Genomic DNA, 15185 nt, shown 5'->3' with positions numbered 1-15185 from the left:
GACCCCGCGTCCCTGCAGATGGCGATGGTGCTCCGAGGAGGATGCGGAGCCTTCCCCGCCTTCCTCCCGCCCCGGCCGGGCTGCGCTGGGGGCCCGCAGGGCGTGTGCGAGCCGAGCCGGGCTGGGACAGCGCTGCCCCGGTTCCGGTCCCGGTCCCGACCCCAATCCCGATCCCGATCCCAATCCCGACACCGCCGCGATGTGAGCGCTCCCGCACCATGTCCCGGCAGAGAGGTACGGGGGGTACAAAGCGATGCGAGGCTGAGGAGGGGTATGAGCCTAAAACGGGGTGAAAAAGAGGGTCGATGGTGTGGGGGAGGCTGCGTGGGGGTGTGGAAAGGAAAAGGGGGTGCAAGCGAAGGAGGAGAGGGTGAGAAAAGGAGAGAACGGGGCTTTGGGGGCGGTGGAAGGTGCGTGGGGCTGCGGGATGGGTGCCGGGGTGGAAGGGATGGGATGTGGCAGTCGGAGCAGGGACGACGGGATGCCTGGGTGCCCCCCAACACCGGGGTGCCAGGGCAGGGTGGGGGATGCCAGGGCTTCTTCCAGCACCGTCCCAGGGGCAATCTGAGGGTGCAGCAGCCGTGGGGGAGCGTCACCGCCCTGGAGCCATGGCCTGGAGCCTCCCCACATGACGGGTCACGCTGCGGGCAAGAGCAGCTCCGGGGCCGCCTCCAGCCTCCTCTGAGTCATCCCGCGCTGGGCGAAAGCCACCCCTGGGGTCCCCCCGAGCCGCTGCCCGTCCCTGCACCCCGCAGGGCACCTCACTGCGTGGATAAAAATCCGTGTGGATGCAGGGCAGAGGTGCCAGCCCCGAATTCCAACCCCTCCGTGCTGGCATCACCCAGGGAACCTGCACTCCCATGGCACCCCTGGGGCAGCCCTCTCCTTCCTCCTGCTCCTGTCCTTCCTCCTCCTCCTCCTCCCCCGAGGATGAGGATGCAGATGCCACGAGGATGAGGATGCCACCGTGCTGGGACACGTCCCGTGGGAGCAGGAGCTTTGCTAGGAGACACTGTGTGTTGTGGGGGGCGTTTTCCTCCCGCCCTGGAGACCGAGGCAGATGTTTTCCATCCCGGCTGCCTTTCCCTTGGCACGGCAGCAGGCAGCTGGCACGAGGCCACGGGTGAGGGCAGCCCCTGCCTGCCCTGCACTGGCTGTGGGCACCGCTGGGCACCGCTGGGCACGGATTCCCTGCCCCATGGAAAGCATCGCCCGGGGGGAGCACGGGGGGAGCTGGAGGGAGGGCAAAGGGGCGAGTGGACAGAGATGTCATTGCCGAGGAATTTGGCCTGGGCGGAGGAGAGGAGAAAGTCAGGGAGGGGAAAACCAGGCACAGGGGGCAGAGGAGACAGTCCCCATGTCCCCCACGCTGCCCATGGGTCCCTTCAGGCAGCCCCTGCCCCAGCCCACCCCCTGCTTTTCCCCCAGGGGCTGGTCCCCCCCCTTCCCTTCCCCAGTTTCCAGGGAAATCCAGATGTTTGGGCCCAGCTCCGGCGTTGCTCAGCCTCGCTGTGCTGCCAGATGTTTCCTCTCCCCTCGGGCAGGGTGTGTGCTCTCCAACTGGGGACACGGGGAGGGGAAGGGGCTCCCCACATGCCAGCACCTCTGAAGGGGCTTCACCTGTGTCTCCTATGACACTTGTGGGACTGGTGGTCTCCTTCCCCACTTGCCCTCACCTCCCCTGGGGGCTGACACCCTTCTTTGGGATGCACAGCATCACTGCTAGCCTGGAGAAATGTGGGATCTGGGAATATGGGATGTCAGAGTCACCTGGGGCAATGCAGGGTGTCCATGGGGCAGCACCCTGGCCGGTGGTGGTTTCCCTGGTACTGTCCCTGTTCCAGCTGGGCAGTGGCAGGGGAACTCGAGGAGGGGCAGCCAGCACAGCCAGCCCCCGTGCCAGGAGGTGGTGGGTTCCAGCAGCGGGGCTGGAATGTTTGATCCCAGCTGGGAGCAGGGAGCAGAGCCCGGAGCAGGGCCATGAAACCATTTCCAGATGCACAGCAGGAAGGAGCCCAAGAAGAGCCAGGCAGTGACCCTGGGAGTTCTGGGGGGCATCTGCTCCTCCTGTGGTGGCAACTGGAGGTGCCCAGGGTGAGGGGGATCTGTGGGAGTGGGGAGAGGGGCCAGGCTGGGGCTGGGGGTGGTCCTGCTTTGCCATGTGCTCCCTCGGTGCAGGAAACACCTGCACAGATCCCAAACGATGAGGGACAGAGGAACCCTCTCCCTGTTCCCACAGCCCTCCATGTCTTGCCCACCTCGGGGGGCTGTGGGGCAGACACAGTGCTGCCCATCCTGCTGCACAGGGTGCAGGATTCCCATCTTCCCTGGCACAAAGCAGCTCCTTGTCCTGCTCCATCCCTCCTCCTTGGCATGGCAGCATCAGGGGCTCTGGCTGGCGCTGAGCCCTGACCCTGCTCCCTGCCCTTGGAGTGGGCAGTGGGTCAATGCTCAGCATTTCAGCCTTCATCACTTGCTCCCATGTGCCAGGCCTCTTCTGTCTCCTCCTCCTTCTCCTCTTCCTCCTCCCCCTCCACACATGGACGAGCAGCACATTGGGCTGCCCAGTGCAGCCCCCCAGCCATGGCTTCCCTCGCCCAACTGGGAACAAACCAGCTCTGTGAAGGCACACAGAGGAGCCTTCATCACCACGGGCCCCCAGCCCTCTCCTCATCCTCCCTCGTCCCCCCGAGCCTGTCAATAGTGGGATTGTGCAGAGCCGGGGCAGGTGCTGGAGTGAGGGCACAACCAGTGGGATGGGGCACGTAACTCCCCCTGCCAGCCCTGCCCGGTGCGGGGGGCACGGACAGGAACCCCCGCCCACGCCCTCCTCTGGTGGGTGCGGTGGCACATCCCTGTCCCCTGCAGACCTGGACAAGCTGCTGTCGGACCTGCGGTCCTTCCTGCTCATCCTGGACAGGGAGAGCCTCAGCGCCGCTGCTCGGGCCAAGAAAAAGTCGGTGTCTGATCTCCTGTCGCGGCTGCAGAGCCCCCCGTGTGAGTGCGGGGCTGGGGGTGGGGGGAAGCCCCCGGCTGGTGCCCGGTGGGCAGCAGGGAAGGGTCCAGGGGCGGGGCTGTGACCGGGCGCTGCCCCCGCAGCAGAGGATGCAGAATACATGATCATGCGCTGCCTCTCGCCCTCCCCGGGGACCCCGCAGGGCTGGACCAACCCGGGTGAGTCGCACGCTCCGACCCGCTCCCAACTCCTCCCTTCATTCCTGGGGGAGCCCGACCCCGCGTTGTCCCGGAACGCCACTGCCAGTCCTGCTTTTCCCCGCAGGACTCAGGACGGCGGATGCAGCGGGAGGGAGAACCTGCGAGTGCCGCCCGGCCAGCGCCCCCAACCTGCACGGAGGGGTAAGGGGGGCGGTGGGGGCTGCGGGGGGCTCAGGCAGCAGCACAAGGGATGGGAGGGGGGCACAGGGGGCCATCCCTGCACGGCAGCCTCGCTAACACGGGGGTCCAGCCACATCAGTTCCACTTGTGCAGGAAGGTTCCCATGGTCCCACCTGCTCCAGGTAGAGCCCCCCAGCAGTGCCTCGGGGACCCTGCGAGGTCCATCCGGGGGGCAGCACCTTTGAAGTGCCCCTTCTCCCCCCAGAACAAGGTGCTGGGGGTCTCACCGTCACCACCAGCCGATGACTCCTATGAAGATGCCGAAGCCCATGGCAGAGGCTCCGGTGAGCACCCACCACACCCCCTCCCCAGCACCCACAGGCACCCACACCCCTGACACCGTCCTGGCCCTCAGGTGGTGCCGACACTGACAGCAGCCACTACGAGTCGTATGAGGAGGATGAGGATGGTGTGACGGACCGTGCCCACTACCTGCGGTGGCCATTGGCCACCAGCCCCGAAGCTGAGTCCCCTGGGCGCCCTGAGGCCCAGCTCTGTGGATTCCTCTGGAGGAAACGCTGGTTGGGACAGTGGGCAAAGCAGCTCTTCATTGTCCGGGAGCACGTGCTGCTGGTGAGGGGCTGGAAGAGATGGATGGATGGTGGAGGGATGGATGGATGGATGGATGGATGGATGGATGGATGGATGGATGGATGGATGGATGGATGGATGGATGAAGGGAGGAAGGGATGGATGGATGGATGGATGGATGGATGGATGGATGGATGAAGGGAGGAAGGGATGGATGGATGGATGGATGGATGGATGGATGGATGGATGGATGGATGGATGGATGGAGGAAGGGATGGATGGATGGATGGATGGATGGATGGATGGATGGATGGATGGATGGATGGATGGATGGACGGGTGGGTGGATGGATGGATGGATGGATGGATGGATGGATGGATGGATGGATGGATGGATGGATGGATGGATGAAGGGATGGATGGATGGATGGATGGATGGATGGATGGATGGATGGATGGATGGATGGATGGAGGAAGGGATGGATGGATGGATGGATGGATGGATGGATGGATGGATGGATGGACGGACGGACGGGTGGATGGATGGATGGATGGATGGATGGATGGATGGATGGATGGATGGAGGAAGGGAGGAAGGGAGGAAGGGATGGATGGATGGATGGATGGATGGATGGATGGATGGATGGATGGATGGAGCGAGCAGTTGTCTGTGTCCTGCTGACCCTGCTGTGCCCCTGCAGTGCTTCAGGTGTGCCGCTGACCTGCAGCCAGTGCTGGAGCTGGACCTGCGGGGCTGCCGCGTCACCTACAAGGACAAACGAGGCAAGAAGATGCCACATGCTCTGAAGGTGACAGGGACAGCAGGAGAGGTGCTGGTCATCGGCTTCCAGAGCCGGCAGCAGGCTGAGGACTGGAGGAAGGTTTGGAGGTGTTGCAGCCGGGCAGGAGTGGGGTGGGCGGGGAGAAACGAGGGCACAGCCCTGCTGGGGACGATCCTGTCTATCCTCAGTTCCCACCCCGGGGGTTTGCGGAGCCCTGTGAGACGGGGAGCAGGAGCCTGGGGTGCAGCGCTCCCCGTTTCTCTCGGCAGGTGATCGAGGAGGTGAGCAGCGATGCCCCGGGGGGGCTGGCAGCCCTCAGCGTCCCGGCGTCACCTTCCTCGAGGCTCAGCAGGGTGAGCTTGTCCAGGGAAATTCAAGCACAGGAATGGGGCGGGAGTTCACTGAATTCCGTGTCCTGGTGTCCCTGTTGGATGATGCAGGGAAAAGGATGCCTTGGGGAGGGGGTCAGAGCGCAGGGGGCTTAAAGACCGCAGAGTTGGGGCTCTCTGCAACCCCATTCTCATCCTGCGGGATCCCAGCTCGGTAAGGAGGAAGAGGAGGATCGCTCCCGGCAGAGCCCCGCCCGCAGCCCGCGGCCCGGAGAGGATGCCAAAGGAGGTGGGGTGCGTGGGGAGGGGGCGATGGGGGTCCTGCCCCCCCGCCGCTGCTGACGGGGGGTCCTGTCGCGCAGGGTTCCTGGCGGTGCGGCTGCGGGGGCGCTGGCAGCGGCTGTGGTGTGCGGTGCGCCAGGGAGCCCTGCGGATGTTCCCGGAGCCCGGCGCTGCCCAGCGCTCCGTCTGTGCCCTGCGCCTCGACGGCTGCGAGGTCTCCTCAGGGGCGGCCGCCGGATCCCCCCAGAACCTCCGCATCCGCATCGCCCAGCGGGGCCGGGAGCTCGCCCTGCTGCAGGTGAGCGGCTGCTGCGGTGCCCCCACATCCCTCCGGGGGGCACCCGCTAAGCCCAGACCCTCTGTCCCATGCCAGGCCCGGTCGGATGAGGAGAGGGAAGCCTGGCTGAAGACCCTGCAGGCCAGGGGAGTAGAGAAGCCAGCGGGTGACGGACCCCACACCAAGCCTCCCAGGCTGGGCGATGCCAGCAGCTGCCCTGCTGCAGGGTAAGGAGCTCCTGGCCAGGGCACAGCCACCCCCAGCCCTGCTGCTCCTCTGAGGAGTGTGGGAATTAACAGGAGCCCCCTCCTGCTTGCAGTGGGCTGATGCTGCGCCGTGTCCCGACCCCCAACACCTACATGGATGACCCCTTTGGGCAGCCCCTGCCAGCTGAGACCCCCAAGCATCTCTACTCCAACGCAGAGCGGCTGCAGCAGCTGGTAACCTCTGCTCAGGCACTTTGCCCCCTTCATGTGACCCCCGGGGTGGGAGGATGGGCTGCCATTATCCACTTGCCCATGGGCTTTTCCTGGGCTTCCTTCTGCAGCAGCAGAGCTTGGACCGGGCAGGGCAGGGGCAGCGCAGGAGACCCGTGTCTGCACTGCCCACCTGTGCCAGCAGCAACACCCCGGGCAGTGCCTGGCCCTCGCAGGCAGGTGAGAGGGGCGGGGTGCCCATCCAGGGGTGCAGCAGGTTCCCCACACCCCCCTTCCCAATCCCTCGTGCTGGGGTGGAGGTTGTGGTGTCCATGAATGGGGTGTTGTGCCATGATTTCTCTGTCCTTAATCTCATGCATCCTTCCCTTCTTCCTCAGCATCCTTCCCCTTTCCTCCCCAGCATCCTTCCTCTTCCCTTTCTGGCCACCATCCTTCCCCTGCCATTCCTCAACAGAATCCTTCCTCTTTTCCTCCTGAGCATCCTCCCTCTGCCCTTTCCTCCCCAGCACCACCACCAGCTCTCTGGGGCAGGGCTGCCAGCCCACAGCAGGCAAAGGAGAACCCCAACCTCCAGAGCAGGGATCTCTCCCGGTCCCAGAACACCCTGACACTGCCTGAGAGGAAAGGGACTCGGGATGGGCTGGACATCCTCATTGGTAGGGTCACAGAGGGGCTCTGTCCCAGTGCCAGGGAGTGCCTGGTACTTGCTGGAGCAACCAGTGGGATCAAAGGATTCCCAGGCTTGGCAGTGCTCCTGCTGTCCTTGCAGGGAAGAGAGCCTTTCCCAAGCTGGAGGAGAAGGTGGGACAGCTGGAGAGGGCCTGTCGAGTGAAGGGCAGGCTGAAAGCTGGCTCTGAGATGAACCTCCTGGCCATTGGGAAGTCACTGAAGGGCCACATCGTTGCCACTGCCAGCTCGGCTGGCTGCGAGGTGGGGGACACCGGGGAGGGCATGGGATGCAGGGAGAATGAAGGCTTTGGAGGGCTGGCATCACCCTCTCTCTGCTGTGTCTCCATCAGGGATCATTCCTCAGGCCGCTGTTGAAACGCACCACGTCGGCGAGGAGCGCCCTGAAACCACCCCCGTCCCCCATCATTGTGCAGAAGGGAAACGTGAGGCAGAAGAGAAAGGTACCCCCGGGATCCAGGAGGGGTGGGAAGGGTTGAGGTGATCCCAAGGCACAGGAAAATTGGGGGATTGACCATTTTTGGGCCCCTCTCCAGGAGTGGGAGATGAAGTCTGCGATGTGACCGCCCACCTGCAGACGGACCTGCCAGAGTGGGAATCTCCCAGTGGAATGTCGGGCTGCACGTGGATCGTGCAGGACCAGCCTGGATTCAGCCTGGAATCTGATTTTTATCCGTCCATATCAACGCTACCACTACGCACATCTATTTTTTATATATAGATATATAGATATATACATATCAAACTCTCCCTCGGTGGGTTTCCAGCCTCTCCCTGCTGCATTCCCACCCATCCCAGCACCTCATTTTCAGGGTACAGAATTCCCAGGTACAGCTTCATGAGCTGCTGGCTCTGACCCCAATGTGGGTCTGGTCCAAACTGTGCATTGGCAGCGCCCCAGCCCTCCTGGGACCCCATTTACAGGGATGGGTATGGATACACCCCAGATGGAGCAACTTGGGGGGCACACACAGTTGAGGGGCATCCCATTGTCCCTTCCCTGGAGTGGGCAGCACCCAGGCTGGGTCCTGGGTGATTTTCCAACAGCTGTGCTCATCAGGGCTTGGTTTTCATTGGAAAAACGTTGGGTTTGGTTCTTTGGGTTTTTTTAAGGATTAAAAGAATATGTCATAAAACTTTGGTTGTGCTGTGGGGAAGGGTGAGCTGGGGAAGGGGGATGTCCTTGTCCTTATCCTGGTGTGTATGAGGGATATCCCCACCCCAGTGCGGGGGAGTCTGTCCTTGTCCTGATGTCCATGGGGTCCATTCTTATCCCAGTGCCAGGTGTGTGGGTGTGTGTGTGTGTGTGTGTGTGTGGCTCCATCCTTATCCCAGTGCCAGGTGTGTGTGGGGGGGGTCCATCCTTATCCCAGTGTGTGAGGGGGGTCCATCCTTATCCCAGTGCATGGTGCGGGGGTCCATCCTTATCCCAATGTGTGTGTGTGGGGTCCATCCTTATCCCAGTGCATGGTGCGGGGGTCCATCCTTATCCCAGTGTGTGTGTTTGGGGTCCATCCTTATCCCAGTGCATGGTGCGGGGGTCCATCCTTATCCCAGTGTGTGTGTGTGGGGTCCATCCTTATCCCAGTGCATGGTGCGGGGGTCCATCCTTATCCCAGTGCAAGGTGTGTGGGGGTCCATCCTTATCCCAGTGTGTGTGGGGGGTCCATCCTTATCCCAGTGCATGGTGCGGGGGTCCATCCTTATCCCAGTGCACAGTGTGGGGTCCATCCTTATCCCAGTGCCAGGTGTGTGTGTGTGGGGGGGGGTCCATCCTTATCCCAGTGTGTGTGTGGGGGGGCCATTCTTATCCCAGTGCATGGTGCGGGGGTCCATCCTTATCCCAGTGTGTGGGGGGGGTCCATCCTTATCCCAGTGTGGGGGGTTGGTCCATCCTTATCCCAGTGCAAGGTGGGTGTGTTGGGTCCATCCCGATCCCCGTGCGCTGGATCCATTCCCGCCTGGAGCTGCCCCGCTGAGCAGTTTTAGGGCTATGACACTTTCCTAATCCCTCCCCACCCTCCTGCAGTCCCGCCCTCTCTTCGTGTCCCCAATCCCGCCCCAATCCCGCCCCAATCCCGCCCCAATCCCGCCCATCCCGTCGGGAGCCGGAGCGGAGTCGCCGGGGGAGGGACCGGGGCGGGGCGGGGAGCGGGGTCGGGGTCGGGGCTGGTCCCGGTGGTCCCAGCCATGCTGAGCCGGCTGGGAGCGCTGCTACAGCAGGCGGTGGAGACGGTGAGGGGATCGCGGGGGCACTGGGAAGGGGAGCGGGACCGGGGGGTGCTCCCGTACACCCCTGACCCCGGCCCCGGTGTGCGCAGCGGGAGCCCAGCGTGGACCTGCTGGAAGCCTTCACCGAGCACTGGAAGGGCATCACCGGGTACTACCTGGAGGCTACAGGTGAGTGGGGTGCGGGGAGAGGGTGCCCGTGCCCCGATATGGGGTCACTGTGCCCCGACATGGGGTCAGGGTGCCCCGGGTTGGGGTCTCTGTGGAGTAGGAATCAAGTTCCTGTGTTCTGGGTTCTCGTGTCCTGGGAGGGGATCCCTGTGCCCTAAAATAAGGTCCTATGCCCTGGGAATAAGATCCCTGTGCCCAGAGAAAGGGGTCACCGTGCTCTGGGAGGGGACCCCGTGTCCTGGGAAAGGACCCCACGCTTTGGGACAGAGCTGTGTGTCCTGGGAGAGGGTCCCTGTGCCCTAAAATAGAGTTCTTGGCCTGGGAATAAGGTGCCCAGAAAAGGGGTCCCCATGCCCTTGGACAGCCCCCCGTGCCCTGGGATGGATCCCTGTGCCCTGAGATGGATCCCTGTGCCCTGGGATGGGACCCCTTGCCCTGGGATGGGACCCCAGTGCCCTGTGGCTGATCCGGCCCGCGGGGCTTTAGCATGAGACCCCCTTTCCCAGAGCCCGGTAGGATTTCTCCAGCCGGGGTGCTCTGCCCTGCCCTGCCCCAAGCCCCAGGCACCCAGCGGGGTCTGCAGGGGGGGTTTGGGTGGGTGCGGACACTCCCTGGAGCGCCGCACAGGCTGGGACACGTCCCTTCTGGGAACACGCTGCTCTCCGGGAGCGCTAAATCAGGGCTTGGAGAAGCTTCAGCCCGAATTCCCAGCAGGATTTTGGTCCTTCCCGCTGTGCGGGGGGGGGGGGTCTCCAGGGCTGGCAGTGCCCACCGGGAAAATGGGCAGCGGGATGTCCGGCAGCTTCCTGGGCCGGGAGCGGAAGGAGCAGCTGCTGCGACTCCATCCTCACATTGCCATCTAGCGACATTCCCACTCCGGAGGAGCGGGATTGGGCGCCGGCAAGGATCGGGGAGCCGCTGGAGAGCATCCCCCTGGGCATCGCTGCCTTGGCATCGCCCTGCCGTGCCCGGGGGAGGGCGGGGGGTCACGCCGCAGCCCCCCATCCCTGTATCCCTGTATCCCTGTATCCACAGACGAGAGCATCCCGGCCAGGCAGACCGACATTCCCTGGCGCCTCAAGCAGATGCTGGATATCCTGGTGTACGAGGAGAAGCAGCACTCGGCGGGGGAGACGGGGCCGTGCCTCGAGTACCTGCTCCAGCACAAGCTCCTGGAGACACTGGGCACACTGGGAAAGGCGGAGGTGGGTGTGCCAGCACCGGGAAAACTGTTCCAGTGGGAAGGAGCCCCCTGGAGCTGGAGCACCCTCAGCCTTTTCCGGCTGCTTGATGTGGTGCTGCTCCGTAATGTTAATTTTGGAGTGTTTTTACTGGGAATGGGACTTTGTGAAGTGTGGGATGGTCAAGGGGCTTGGCTTTTTGGGGAGAAATTGACTGTTTTGATGGGGGAAATTGGCTTTTTTTGGAGAAAACTTTTTTCAGAGGATATTGGATTCCTCAATTTAAGATGCCCATTGGAATCTTTTCTGAGGTTCCTCTGAATGGCTCTTGCACCCCCTGCCCATCACATCTCTGTGTGCACAGAAAGGGGTTTTTCCACACATTTGGTACATCACTGCTTGGCTTTGCAGGTTTGGGAAAGTAAATATTGCCCAAATATAACTGATATAGTGGCTCTTCTCTGCCTGTGTTGCTGATAATAATAATAATGAGGCCCCCATAAAGAGATTTTTATTCAGATGTAAGTGTGGGCTGTGGAAATGTGCTGGCCCTTCTGTTACTGAGAGGATTTGGGGTTTTGGGGGGCTGGGAAAGAGTAAATAATCCCTCAGAATTTTCAGTGCAGAGAAGTGAGTTGAGTCCCTTGTCAAAGGTAGCCCAGGGATGTGCTGGGGGGTCTGTGGATCCTTTTGCATCATTTTGGGACATCCCCCTGGGTGAGCCAGTGGGTGACTTGGGGTGATTACAGGGAAATTAATGGGGGCTTTGTCTGATTCCTCTCCATGTCTCATTGCCAGTATCCCCCTGGGATGAGGCAGCAGGTCCTGCTCTTCTTCAGCCGGGTGCTGGGGCAGGTGCAGCACCCACTCCTGCACTACCTCAACGTGCACAGGCCGGTGCAGGTGAGGTCCCACCTGGCCACCCACATCCCTGAGCTGGCTGTATCCCTGCCAGCCCTCCTTGGAAAGCAATGCCCATGGGGTGGGAGAGCCCCCAGAATTCCCATATCCCTCTCCCTGCCTTCCCAGAAGCTGCTCCAGCTCAGCAGTGACCGCCTGGGCTCAGGCACGGAGAAGGAGGAGGTGCAGTTTGCTGCTGTCCTCTGCTCCAAGATCCAGCAGGATCCCAGCCTGCTGCCATATCTCCTGGAGGTGAGCAGCCCCCCCGTGCAGGTGGGACAATTTGGGGTCCCCTCACTGAGCTTTTTGCAGCCCCATCCCCTGGGGATGAAGAGGAAGAGGAGGGTGTGGTGGCTGCGATGCTCTTTGGCATCATAAGGTGGTGGAAAGTGGTGGCTCCTTTGCTGCTCCTCTTTCTCTCCAGGGAAAGAGCGTCCTGAATGGGAGGAGAGCCCAGGAGCTGCTGGACAGCCCCAGGGAAGAGGGTTTGGAGCATCCCCCAGGCCCCACTGCCAGCTCGCCACCAGCCGAGCCCTCCCCACCACGGAGGGACAGCAACCTCATCACCTCCTTGGTGGGGCTGTGCAGGAGCAAGGTACAGGCAAAAGGGGTGGCAGGAGGGGACAGTGGGCACTGCCAGCCGTGTGACAACCCCTCTCTCCTCCTCCTCTTCCTCACAGAAGAGCAGGGTCGCTCTGAAGGCTCGGGAGAACCTGCTGCTGCTGGCAGGGCTGGCTCAGGAGGCGGCTGCCACCTGCCTGGTGCAGGGCAGTGCCCTGTGCCAGCTGCTCACGGGGCACCTCTGTGACCTCTACAACGCTGTGCCCCCCAGCACCGACCCCGCCGATGTCCTCGCCATGGACAGGGCCAGCTGGAGGTGAGGGGGACGCTGGGAGGGGGAGCTCAGGTGGCACCAGGGTTTGTCACAGCCCCTCATGTCCTCCATCCCGTGCAGGTCACAGGGGGACACTGCTGGGGACGGGGTTTTCCCAGGGAAGGAGAGCCTGGTTGCCTTCCTCTCCTGGCTGGACTACCTGGATGAGCTGGTGATGGGCGCCCACCCGGTAAGAATCATTGTGAATCACAGAATTACAGACTCAATTAGGTTGGAAAAGCCCTCCAAGATCATCACATCCACCCTGTGCCTGATGCCCACCTTGTCACCCAGCCCAGGGCACTGAGTGCCATGTCCAGTCATTCCTTGGACACCTTCAGGGACGGGGACTGCAAACCTCCTTGGGCAGCCCCTTCCAATGCCTGACTACCCTTTCTGTGATGAAATTCTTCCTAATGTCCAACCTGACCCTCCCCTGGCATGGCTTGAGCTTCTGTCCTCTCATCCTGGGGGTTCCATGCTCAGCCTCTCCCTCTCCCACAGCTCGTGGCTGACGCCATCACCGAGGCCGTGGAGGAGAAGTTTTTCCAGGGCATTCTGCAGCCACAGCTCCTGCAGATGTGAGTGTCTGAGGCAGATGGGGTGTGTCGCTATCCAGGATGCTCTTGGAGCCAGGAAAACATGGGGTTTCCTTTCTCCCTGCACTCCCCTCACAGCCTCCCACCCCGGCAGGTCGGAGCCCACCGTGCTCAGCGCCACAGCCCTGCTGACGGGGACGGTGCGGCAGATCCGCGCCCCAGCCCTGCTCCACCGCCTGGTGCTCTTCCTGCTGGGGCCACAGCGGCACCCCGAGACCCCCGGGGACACCCCCCACCCACTGCGGGCACAGCTCATCGACCGCTGCGACCACCTGTCCGACGAGGTGAGTCCCACCCGGGCTGGGGGTGCCGGGTGGGCAGCGCTGGGGGGTCTCACCCTGCTGGTCCTGCCCAGATCAGCCTGGCCAGCCTGCGGCTCTTCGAGGAGCTCCTGAGGAAGCCCCACGAGCACGTGGCTCACAACCTGGTGCTGAGGAACCTGGAGGCCAGAGCTTACCTGCAGCACGGCCCCCACGCACCTGAGGAGCGCGGACCCCCTGAGACGGACCCCGATGAGGACGGGCTGTGAGAGAGAGGGGCTGGGGCAGGGCAGAGGGAGCAGCCCCTCTGTACCCACCCCACTAACACCCTTGTGCTGGTCCCACAGGGACCTGGAGGAGGATCCCTATTTCACTGATGGATTCCCAGACACAGGTTTTGGGACAACAAATAATCCCTCTCCGGGACCACCCTCATCGGGGAAAGGGCAAGTCAGCGAGGTGGTCAGCAGGTATGAGCTTGGAGGGGCTGCCCTGTCTTGAGGGGGCTGTATCCCCCTCCCCATCCCTCTCCCCTCTCTTCCAGCTTCCTCTGCCTCGTCCCAGAGGAGGCAAAGACCTCCTCGTGCATGGAGGAAGGCGGCTACGACACCTACGTGCACGATGCCCTGGGCATGGTGGGTGTCTGGGGGGTCCCCATCCCACTAAGGATGGTCCCTGCCCTGGCTCTCACCTGCTGTCACCGCCCTGCCAGGTCCAGACGTGCCGTGCCAATGTGGCCACGTGGGGGTGGCCCTTGTCCCCCCGACCCCTCGAGTCCTGCCACCCTGGAGTGGCATTTTATGAGGGTCACTTCCTCAAGGTGCTGTTTGACAGAATGACCCGGATCCTGGATCAGGTACATCTGGGTGCCCCTTCACCTTGGCACAGCCCTTGGCTTGGCTTGTGGGGTGTGTTTGAGCACAGGATGCTGTGTGTGGCTTCCCGTGGCTACTGCCAGTCCTGTGCCCCTCCAGAACCTCCATAATGGGGACAAAGTGGCCAAAGAGCATCAGCAGTGCTTGGTGGGGATGGACACAGGACTCTGCTGGGGGATGTTGTGGGGAGGATCAGCCCCACCCCACCCCCTGAGCATCCCCCTCCCAATTCCAGCCCTACAGCCTGAACCTGCAGGTGACCTCGGTGCTGTCCCACCTGGCTGCCTTTCCCCATCCCCACCTCCACGAGTACCTGCTGGACCCCTACCTCAGCCTGGCCCCCAGCTGCCGCTCGCTCTTCTCCGTCCTCGTCAGGGTAACGTCACCCACCGGAGTGGGGGGGACACGGGGACACCCCCTGGTCACAGGGACACCCCCCTGGACACGGGGACACCCCCTGGTCACGGGGTCTGACCCTTTTTATCCCCCACAGGTGATTGGGGACCTGATGCAGCGGCTCCAGCGGGTGCCCCACTTCAGGGCCAAGCTGCTCCTGGTGCGCCAGCAGCTCCTGGGGCTGGTGCCTGGAGAGCAGTGAGTGCTGGGGGGCACTGGGGAGGGGGGGATGTACCCCACAGACCCCCCTCCCCATTGCTCATTTGCCCACAGGATGGACCACACGGTGCTCTTCAAGGGTGTGGTGGTGCTGGAGGAGTTCTGCAAGGAGCTGGCTGCCATCGCCCTGGTCAAGGGGCCACCAGAGGGACCCCCCTGAGCCCCTTCTGAGCCCCCCCAATTGGGCTGGGCTGTGGTGGCCACTGGGGGTGGCCAAACCCATGTTCTGGTGGCCTCCAGTGGCCCTGCTCTGACTGCCAAGAGCCAGGAATGGCTGTGGCACCCCAGGGAGGACCTCACAGGAGGAAGAGGAGGCACCGAGTCCTTCACCACCACCTTGGTGGTGATGCCACCTCCCTGTGCAGGATGTGGCCCTGCTGGGTGCAAAGTGTGTCCTCCTGGGTGGTGGGTCCCTACTCCCCCTGCCCACTGTCAGAGCTGCCCCCTGAACCTCCAGCAGGGATTTTTTGGGCAATAATGGGGTGTGTGGGGCAGTGACCCCCCATCTCAGCTGCAAGAACTCCATCACCCCCCCTGGTGCTGTGGCACAGGGGGTGGGTGACACGTGTGACGTGTGTGTGTGTGTTTGTGCTGGTGGGGGTCAGTACCCCCTGAACCCCGCTCAGCACCTGCCCCTGGGTGGTGGGACTCTGCTCTAATAAAGCTGTGAGCTCAGCACCACATCCTGTGCCCCTGCCATCCCTTCCCAAACACCCCCAAAAATCCTGCTCCCACTTTTCCCCCCGCTGTTATCCCACCTT

At 62.8% G+C, this 15185-nt stretch overlaps 2 protein-coding genes across 3 annotated transcripts; both read left to right on the top strand.

Annotated features, from left to right (window-relative positions):
• The first annotated feature begins 86 nt into the window (after positions 1 to 86).
• On the top strand, positions 87 to 7850 carry LOC139683734 (actin filament-associated protein 1-like 2). Of its 2 annotated transcripts, XM_071579129.1 has the most exons (17): positions 87 to 234; positions 2869 to 2997; positions 3100 to 3174; positions 3281 to 3357; positions 3602 to 3680; positions 3752 to 3969; positions 4628 to 4807; positions 4978 to 5061; positions 5248 to 5326; positions 5400 to 5617; positions 5693 to 5823; positions 5916 to 6036; positions 6144 to 6252; positions 6540 to 6689; positions 6803 to 6963; positions 7053 to 7163; positions 7257 to 7850. In XM_071579129.1, the coding sequence occupies exons 1-17, from the start codon at positions 219 to 221 to the stop codon at positions 7281 to 7283; spliced, it is 1965 nt and encodes a 654-aa protein (XP_071435230.1). In that variant the 5' UTR covers positions 87 to 218; the 3' UTR covers positions 7284 to 7850. The 2 variants fall into 2 exon arrangements, with proteins under 2 accessions (XP_071435230.1, XP_071435231.1); XM_071579130.1 differs by lacking the exon at positions 87 to 234 and having other exon boundaries at positions 2918 to 2997; positions 3103 to 3174.
• Positions 7851 to 8879: 1029 nt separating this feature from the next.
• On the top strand, positions 8880 to 15098 carry FHIP2B (FHF complex subunit HOOK interacting protein 2B). Its single transcript, XM_071579084.1, has 17 exons — positions 8880 to 8955; positions 9042 to 9120; positions 10156 to 10325; positions 11100 to 11204; positions 11331 to 11453; positions 11626 to 11796; positions 11882 to 12078; positions 12157 to 12265; positions 12580 to 12656; positions 12769 to 12958; positions 13030 to 13199; positions 13282 to 13404; positions 13479 to 13569; positions 13647 to 13790; positions 14045 to 14185; positions 14303 to 14403; positions 14479 to 15098. Exons 1-17 carry the CDS (start codon positions 8911 to 8913, stop codon positions 14582 to 14584), a joined length of 2142 nt encoding a protein of 713 aa, XP_071435185.1. The 5' UTR covers positions 8880 to 8910; the 3' UTR covers positions 14585 to 15098.
• The last annotated feature ends 87 nt before the right edge of the window (positions 15099 to 15185 follow it).

Source organism: Pithys albifrons, chromosome 29, assembly GCF_047495875.1.
Source record: "Pithys albifrons albifrons isolate INPA30051 chromosome 29, PitAlb_v1, whole genome shotgun sequence".
Lineage (NCBI taxonomy): Eukaryota > Metazoa > Chordata > Aves > Passeriformes > Thamnophilidae > Pithys > Pithys albifrons.
This window is presented reverse-complemented; position numbering and strand designations above follow the sequence as displayed.